Here is a 9,668-nt window from a genome sequence, read left to right on the forward strand (position 1 = left end):
TTAAATTCAGGAGGGCATTGATCATTTGGCACATTGTTTATTTGTTTTTGTATGACCGAAAAGGATAACTGAACAAGGGAGCACTGTTAATTATGGATATTTATTGATTTGTTTATGGTAAATAAACACCATTTGTCTACAGAAATTGAAAACATTCCTTTTTGGGACAACAGGCAAACTTTTCCATATTTTACAAATGAAAATCCACATAATGAGACAAAGACGCCTGCTTGCTGCAATTTAAAATATTTATTGTAATTAATCCTTATTTGGAAACAAAGTGAGACATTGATTCAAAGACGGCATACTGGAACCCAGGCCCTGTGAGGATTCTCAGCTGTGGGTTTTCCAAACAAAACCGTGCACTACTATGAGTCACTTTTAGGGCAAAGGATAATAGCAAATGTCAGATTTGCTAAACAGGCATGCCATTTCTCTATGCACATTAATCCTGTTCATTAGCAAGATATCAGTCCAATCCACCTTTGGCAGAATAGAGAAGGCAGTGGCTGTTCACAATTCCCTATCATCAAGACCACTTGAAAGCAGCATTGCCACATGGAGAATAGCTAGAGGCCCTGCATAAAAAGTTCCAGAACAGGAAAAGTAGCTTCATGGAACCTGTGTGGATATGGATGGAATTCACTTATAAAGGTTGGGGAATACTGACCCCAGTCAGAAATCTACACACACACACTGGTGTTACTTATATTTGTGGATCAGGCTCTTTGTGGATTTTTTTTCTTCATTGCAATAGTGTTTGGACCGTCGTGGTCCTTGCTGCCTGCATGACGAGTCATCTCGTCAGTGCATAAAATGGTTTCCCTTTTAAAAGAAAAAGCAAACCACTCTGTCTACTGCAGGCTTGCACAGGCTAAGCTGTCCATGTGACCAGAGTCCTGCCCTAAGCCCTCCCTCCTTTATCCACAGGTTTTCTCGTTCCTTCCTTCCACATGGGCACACCCACTGGCGTACGTTTGATGGAAGCACTTCCCAATTTTCAGGATTAAAAGGGACCTGCAGCTGATTCTGGCACTGCGTTTCTCTGACTGAAGCCCCATTGAAGGAAATGCTATACAAAAACAGCAAACAACATACTCAGGGATGAGTATGAAGTGTGCTATTTGCAAACTCTTTTGGAGCTGGAATGCCAGTTGCAAGCATCAAGAAGACTGACATCTGACTACCCTTGCGTTTGGATGGGTTTCGTCCCGTATTAACTTATGGCCCACACAAGAAATGAAACATTGGAATCATCCTTTACTAACACGTTCCATTTTAAGCATGTGGGGGTGCGCCTGGCCACGTGCCTCTCAAGGGGTGGGGGCACAAAGTGCCATGCTTAAAATGAAATCCATGTGTCCATGCATTGCTAAATCTGGACCATAGCCCACCAGGAAGGAGCACACTATAAAGAATCACCTGTGAAGTAGGTTTCAGCAAGCAGAAAGGAAGGAAGAAGAAAAAGGGTTATGGGTGGAACATTGAATGGCTGGGAGAAATCATTCGGAGGAATGAAAACAACAAGAAAGCACACCCCCTGGCCACGTCTCATTCCTCTTCCTCCAACGCACCATCCCACGAAGACCTTCTTCCGGGATGTTGCCGCTTCTCATCGACGCGGCCCTTGCTTACGTTATCGAGCAACTCTAGCAGCAAGCTGCCTTTGCTACATTCAAAGGAATCCTGGGGCTCGCAGGGGACAGTAGTGTAGTCTGGGTTCTCTGCATCCACCAGGTACCTCTTGCCCGGATGCTGTCGTTTCTCCAAGTTCTGCTCGCCCTCATCCATCTCCTCCTCCCAGCTCCTCTTGCCAGGGTGCTGTCGTTTGCTGTAAGTCAGGTACCTCCTGCCTGGATGTTGCCTTTTGGAGAATTCGTCCAGATAAGCTAGCTGGCTGCTGCTAGGGAGGTCAAGGTATTGTTCTCGCAGGTACCTCCTGCCTGGGTGCTGCCTCTTCTGCACTTCTGAGTAGGGATCAAATTCATCCTCTTCCTCTCTTTTCCCAGGGTGCTGACGCTTCACAGTTTCTCCATAAGATTCCTCATCCACATCCTCCCTTTTCCCGGGATGCTGCTTCTTTTCTAGATCGTAGAGAGATCTCTTTCCAGGGTGCTGCCTTTTTGAGATCCAGTCTGGCGGAAAAGCTCCTGGCTCTGCCCAAGGAAATGAACAGCATTAAAACACTCCAAGAATAACGTTGTTCTTGATTGAAATGGAGCATTTATTTATTGAACACCTATTAGATGCCGCCTGAATGTAATAAAACCTCTAAACAGTTTTCAAAAAAGCCCACACCGTTCATTTAACACCAATTAAATTAACTGTATCAATAACATACAATTAAAAACAGGTATTTGAAATATTCCAAAGGTAATTAAAACCAACAGTATGCTTAGAAAATTAAAATGCATGTTAGCATTCTACATACACTGTATCTGGATGGACTTGACCAAAAGCTGTCAAGTGGATATATTTGGGGGTCAGACAATCCTGAAACAATTCAGCAAATTTGCCTGCAATGTGCATATGCTAATTTATATGTATCTAATATAATTTATGAGGGACGCGGGTGGCACTGTGGGTAAAAGCCTCAGCGCCTAGGGCTTGCCGATCGAAAGGTCAGCGGTTCGAATCCCCGCGGCAGGGTGCGCTCCCGCTGCTCGGTCCCAGCGCCTGCCAACCTAGCAGTTCGAAAGCACCCCCGGGTGCAAGTAGATAAATAGGGACAGCTTACTGGTGGGAAGGTAAACAGCGTTTCCGTGTGCGGCTCTGGCTCGCCAGATGCAGCTTTGTCACGCTGGCCACGTGACCCGGAAGTGTCTCCGGACAGCGCTGGCCCCTGGCCTCTTAAGTGAGATGGGCGCACAACCCCAGAGTCTGTCAAGACTGGCCCGTACGGGCAGGGGTACCTTTACCTTTACCTTTAATATAATTTATATGCATCTGGGGATGTCTACTATATTTTCCCTACTATACACATTTTTATATGCAGCTTTACACAATAGGCACACTTTTGCCAAGTTATTTTCCCTTATGTAATGCATTTTGTATGCTGTTTTCACTAATGTATGCATTTAAATGCACGCATTGCCCCCTTGTATATGCATTTGTGTACACATTATTTGGCTGAAGAACTGCACTGCAAAATCCTATAATGGGAAAATTTGAAGGATGGTTGTGTTTCAGTTCTTGTATTGCTTCAGAACCTGCAAATGTTGTTAAGTTAGCCTGTAAATGTGAACTGATTTGTCCCTTTTCCGTTGAACTCCACATTGTCGTTCCAGTGTGTTGTCTGAATAATCCTCCTGCATTTCTTTAGACCTAACCCATGGTGACTTCTTGTATGTGTGAATGACACCTTGGGGACACATCATGCGGATGCTGCAAAAACTATGCATGCACAAGGAGCACTCATTCCACAATAAACACCCATCTGGAAGCTCCCTGAGATATTCCTTTTTTACAATTATCTGGGAATGGAATTAAAGTGGAAGTCTTAACCCCGTGGTCAAGATCCTTCTCTTAGGTGGATCCAACTGGTGTTCTTGCTTAAGTGACCAAAAAAATAATAATCTATGCAGTGTCCGTCGAACAATATAAAACTATGATTAATAATACACACCCCCAATCAGCAAACACTCAAAACAAGTATACAATACTAGTGTCTGGATAGGCTAGCTGAAATAATAAAGTGTTTAGAAGGCTTTTTAAGATAGTATAGCATGCTTGCCTGCCCAATGTTAATTGTTGAGAGAACATATTTGGAAAGTTGCAGTCAGATGCAGCCCCAGTACAGACCAGTCTCTCAGGCATAGGCAGGTTAACTCATGTTCTTCCAGGAACATAGGATGCAGCTTTATACTGAGTCGGACCATCAGTTCATCTAGCTCAGTAGTATTTACACCAGAGGTGGGCGAGTTTCAGGTGGGCAGGATCTACTTTGTTTTTTACTAGAACCAACCAGATCCAGGTGCAAAACAGTGATAGTGGTTGTGGGGAGGGGGTGATAACACAGATGAAAGAAGAAGCATCCCTCTCAGCACAGGAATCTGTTTTCAGTATCAAACTTCTGCTAGCAAATTCCAAAAAGTCCATCTCTGGTGCCACACACTCTCAAAACCTCCTTTCACCTGAACGCAGCCTAAGCTAGAAGGGGAGGCTTTTTGTTCTTGCTATTTTGGAAAAAAAATGGAGTCAGAACTCCTTGATGATCCAATGTGCAATATGATTTAGTTAGTGCATTGGAAGATGGGAAGGCGACTGTTTGAAAAGAACAAGGGGTTTACCCTAACACTGTGAGCAACAACGTTAACACAACAAGCTAAATACAGTTGCAGCATCCAAAAGCCCTCTCTTAACCCTCAGTTTGCCCTTAACTTCTGCAGGTCTCCCTGTGTCACCATATATATTGTTGACTGCACAGTTGATCCCAACCTACTAACTGCAAACCCCTGGTCTCTACTGACTGGCAGTGGCTCTCCAGGATTTCATCAGCCATACCTGGATATGCCATAGATTGAACCAGAGACCAGCATGCACATACTGAAAGGAATAGTGCCTCTTCCCTAGAGAGGCCAGTCTGAAATGGAACTGAGTGGATAAGGGAGCAAAAATGTGATTTAATAATGAATGGCCCGCATCTCAGCATGCAGCAACTGAGGAAGGTGCCTCTTCTTCCTAACAAATGTCATTAAATTCCCTAAACCTCAACACACACACACACACACACACACACACACACACTTTGAGGCCCTTTACAAACAGGGAAATGGCATATAAACAAATACAGCCATGAACTTCAGCTACTGCCAAGGTACACCATTTACCTTTGTTGGGATCTTCTTTGTCATCGTCCACCTTCTTCAAAATGGACTTCAAGATGATGTTTTCTGCCCTTTGGAGGATGCCATCCAGATTGCTCTTTCCCTCGTTCTCCACCCCCTCTGGAAATGGCTGCCCCACGTTGACACAGACGCTGGCAAAAGCCAAGGAGAGTAGCAGCAGGAGCCGCTGGACCGATGTCATCGTGGGACGGAAGGTCCTGCAGGTAAAACAGGGTGGCAGAGAATGGAGCAAATATGGAAAGAAATGCAGCATTCCTGATAATGCAAAGAAACATGAAACGTCCGGGAGCTAAATGTAAGCTTTCCTGCCATCATCCAGGTCTACTGAAGTTGCCCATGGAAATGGGTGCTTGTCTCTTTAAATATTCTAGATGCACTCTCACTTGACTCGAAGATCTTCAAATGAATGTGGATGTTTGCCTTTGAGCAAACACAAGGACTGACTCAATATGAGAGCAAATGCTGGTGGTACAGTATTTTAACATACAGTGGTACCTCGGGTTAAGTACTTAATTCGTTCTGGAGGTCCGTTCTTAACCTGAAACTGTTCTTAACCTGAAGCACCACTTTAGCTAATGGGGCCTCCCACTGCCTGCCGCAGCACGATTTCTGTTCTCATCCTGAAGCAAAGTTCTTAACCTGAAGCACTATTTCCGGGTTAGCGGAGTCTGTAACCTGAAGTGTCTGTAACCTGAAGCTTCTGTAACCCAAGGTACCACTGTATTCATTTAATGATGGAAAACACACACACACACACCTCTCTCCCTCATCCCCCAGCAATGAGCTTTTTAAGTGGCCAAAGAGCTAACTCGATGTAACCTACACTCAGTGCTTCCCCCCCCCTAAAAAAAATGTTTAGGGGTACTCTCATTTTGACTCAAGAAAATCACCATTTTATACTCCAAATCAGGAAAAATAAAGACAGTAAATGGACAAAAGTAAAAAGATTCACAAAATATTCAGGGGTATGCATACCCTTCGTCCCCCAGAAAAAAGGTACTGCCTACACATATCCAAAGTTATATATAAAACCTTTGCTTCCAAACATTGGCTTAGATTTTGTTTTGTAGTATATCTTTAAAAATGCAAAAATGTTTATAATACAATTATCAGCATATAATTATTATAGCTTGCATAAAATTTCTTTCTTAAAGGACTGTTTTAAACCAGTATATTGTTCTAGCTTTAATGAAAATCCATTTTTATTTCGGCTTTTTGCCATTTATTTTCTAACAGCCCTCAAAACATTTTTTAATGAAGCAACGTTAAAAGCTTGAATAAAAACTACACCTTGATGTTATTTTATATTTTGTCTAATAACTTAATGAAATGCATTTTAGCATGCTGGAAAATGTAACAAAAACATAATGTGATTGCTTTTAATGTAATGCCAACTGTTTTATATTTCTAAATCTGGTACAGTATCTGGCAAACTATCAATGATTATTTTAAGGCACCCACTTTAATCAAATCAGAGTTACTTTTAAAAAAAACCAGAATGCTTTGCTAGTAAATGAAATATATGCATTCTTCTTTAAAGTTTTATAAAGCTATAACTCAGATTCAGAGCAGGCATTTCCCTTAAATAAATAGCAAAAAATATAGAACAATGAAGATCATAATTGAAGAAAATCTGTATCTTAGTGTACAGACTTGTGAGGTGTTGTTTAGTTTCAGCCTTCATCAGAAGGGAGAACTTGAGCCAGACAGCCTAGCAAATAAATCTAAATGGAAATTACCTTCTGCCCCGGTGCTTTATTCCTTTGCTGAGGTTACCAAAGAGTTTTGTCCGAGCTCACTGTATTTCTGCAGCTATTCACTCGTCTGAGCTTCGAAACTGTCCTTTCTCCTTTGAATCACATCAGCTCTCCAATAGAACTGCCCCTGAGTTCTCTTTGGTGGGTGAGCTCTTCCCTTCTTATACAGTGCTGTCTCTAGACACATTATGCAAATAGCCGTGAGGGAACTAACGTATGTGATGCGTTGTGTGTCTCCCCCACATACACGCTTCCCCTTTCATTGATGTCAGTGATCTGAAATTTGAATGCACATTAAATTTTCTACAGTTTTTAAGTGACCTCACGATGCTACTTTTTTTGTTTCTTCCTTTGTTTTGGAAAACAGCATTAAATGGGGGGGGGGAGTTTGTGTCTTATATAAAAGGCTCATGAGCTTTAGGTTAGAGAAGGGTTATGAGTCACGTCTAAAGGGCTCAATTCAACAATGCAAACAAGTGTAAAATGATGCGTGTCATGGCAAAAGACCTTTGTTGGCATCCATCTGTCTTGGGAGACTATGGAAGAGTGCACCTTCGGAGTGAAGTTCAACGGTTGGAGACTTACAGTGCCTGTTGTGGCTGTAGAGACCGATACAGGAGAGACATGTTTTATTGCAGCTGAGGCAGATGAAGGTGTCTGGTTTTGCTGCTACAGGTGCACCATAGGGTTCCTCTCTCTGCACTCCTCCCAGTGGCCATTCCTTCTTTGGACACTGCTGTGGATTCGGGACTGATATAGTATTTCTCCATGCAGTGCATAGTTCAGCTAGGGAACTTGCACCGCCAGCAGGCAGTGATGGCCACCAACTTAGACGGCTTTAATAGAGGATTGGACAAATTCATTGAGAATAAGGCTATCAATGGCCACTAACAATGATGTCTGTTATGCTCTCTCTCCACAGCTGGAGGCAGTAATGTTTCCAAGAATCAGTTGCTGGGGGACCACAGGTGGGGAGAGTGTTCTTGTGCCCAGAACCTGCTTATGGGCTTCCCATAGGCATCTGGTTAGCCACTGTGAGAACTGTGAGGACGCAGGACTAGATGGGCCACTGGCCTGATCCAGCAGCCTCTTCTAATAAGTGAAAAGCAAACTAAAAAAAATAAATGGCATAGAAACTATAGGTTGATAATGTATTGATGTGAGGGCCTCTCATGGGCAGATTTTCGGTTCTGCTTCCTGTGGAAAGTGAAATCATCCACACGCAAGGAGGCAATTTCCTGCAGTCCATCGATGTGCATTGCACACTCTGTACCAAGAGTTGAGAAAACGCCATCCAATATACATTTTGAAATGAAGTACTGTGATTATATCAACAAGCCCCACCCTCACCCCAAACCACAGAGTATCTTGAATAAAATCACAGCTTTTCTAGCTGTTGTTTTAACCCATGCAGTGTCTTCATCTGGCCTATGCATCTCCAGTAAAGCTTTTATTAGAAAATTTTGCTGCATTTTGTTAAATTCTCTTGGACTATATGTTGACAATGAGACAATTAAAAAGTGTCAGTTCATGTTCCAATGTGTGAAGAGAAAGAAATAGCTGTGACCATAGAGAGTGGGTTGTCAAGTGTATCCATTTCATTTTTTGTTTCACTGCAGACTACGGTAGAAATCCAGAGGCAATAATATCTCCTTTTGTTATCTATCATCCACTCTGTGCCCCCTGCCCCAGAAGCGACACAAACTCAAATGCTGTGGATGCAGATCATTCAACAATGCAAAATTACCGTATTTTTCGCTCTATAACACGCACCCGACCATAACACGCACGTAGTTTTTAGAGGAGGAAAACAAGAAAAAAAATATTCTAAACGAAACAGTGGATGTATGATTTTTGTGGTTCATGCTGTGGCCACAGACATGTGATCTGCCAGTGAGTTTGGAGTAGCCCAATGCAAAAATCCTGAGGATCCTTTGTAACCACGTTATAAGTGGGGAGGGAAGGAAAAGCACTCAAGGGACAAGGAGCATGTGTGGGGTGGGTGGAGAAGGATGCTGCTAATAATGAAGAAGAGGGGTATAAGGGGAGAAGGCTCCTCTCCTCTCCCGCTTTGCTCCTTTAAAGCAAGCAGGCTCTGCTTTTCTCCCTCCTCCCCGCTCATCCCCGGCTTAGCGTGCTGAAAAACTTTGCTGCTATTTAGCTAGCTGAGTGGGGAGGAGAGAGGGACAGAGAGCCTGCTTGCTTTAAAGGAACCAACCGGACACAAGTGTAAGCGGCTCCTCTCCTTTCCCGCTTTGCTCCTTTAAAGAAGCAGTCTCTCTGTCCCTCTCTCCTCCCCACTCAGCGGCTCTTCTCCCGCTTTGCTGTTTCAAAGCGAGCCACGGAGGAGGAAAGGAAGGGGAACCATGGATCCTCTGCTCACGACTGCAGCAGATCCCCCCCCCGCCACCCGTAGGCATTCCCTCCATAACATGCACAGACATTTCCCCTTACTTTCTAGGAGGAAAAAAGTGAGTGTTATGGTGCAAAAAATACGGTACATACACATTATTAGCTGAATCATTTATCTTGAGAAGAGATTTGAGCTACCTGGATGCAGAATTTGGATTTTATTTTGTTGGTTATCAGCCTTACCTTTCCTTCCATCTGTCAGTCCTACAAGGAACGCATTCAGTGGAAGCGCCCTGTTACGTCCTCTTCATACATACTTGTATATCACTTGATTATAAATTGCAAGATTAAGTGATGAGCTACATGTCTGAATGTGCCATCACTGCCTAAAAAAACACAGGTAGATGTTTTGCATAACCTAAAACACAATACCTTCCAAAATAATAAAAGAAGCAGTCCACACATTCACCATCAAGTCTTCAAGATCTAGTTTACATGCTCACAAATTCAGCGATCATGTCAGTGCATGGCTGAGCACCGGTGACATGGCATATTGTCCAGTGTGGATGTTACATATGTTCGCATTAAAGTCTAGTTCCATGGTCCTTTTCACTTTTTTTTTTAGATGAAAGGGCCCTCAAGATTGCCCATATGCCCTGTAAAAGGTAAAGGGACCCCTGACCATTAGGTCCAGTCGTGGCCGCCTCTGGGG

General features: G+C 43.2%; 1 protein-coding gene across 1 annotated transcript; it reads right to left on the reverse strand.

Moving 5' to 3' along the window:
- Positions 1-6,762, reverse strand: TRH (thyrotropin releasing hormone). The gene is made up of 3 exons (XM_028719277.2): positions 6,587-6,762; positions 4,830-5,044; positions 1-2,156 (listed from the first exon to the last, which is right to left on the reverse strand). The coding sequence occupies exons 2-3, from the start codon at positions 5,026-5,028 to the stop codon at positions 1,552-1,554; spliced, it is 804 nt and encodes a 267-aa protein (XP_028575110.2). The 5' UTR covers positions 5,029-5,044; positions 6,587-6,762; the 3' UTR covers positions 1-1,551.
- Between the last annotated feature and the right edge of the window lie 2,906 nt (positions 6,763-9,668).

Source organism: Podarcis muralis, chromosome 2 (genome assembly GCF_964188315.1).
Source record: "Podarcis muralis chromosome 2, rPodMur119.hap1.1, whole genome shotgun sequence".
NCBI lineage: Eukaryota > Metazoa > Chordata > Lepidosauria > Squamata > Lacertidae > Podarcis > Podarcis muralis.

What these genes read in the sequence shown, in the direction of transcription:
- TRH (XM_028719277.2), bottom strand. Translation starts at nt 5,028, where the DNA reads ATGACATCGGTCCAGCGGCTCCTGCTGCTACTCTCCTTGGCTTTTGCC. An exon ending in CAAAGAAGATCCCAACAAAG is followed by an intron (nt 2,157 to 4,829) that starts GTAAATGGTGTA and finishes TTCCTTGGGCAG; the next exon opens with AGCCAGGAGCTTTTCCGCCA.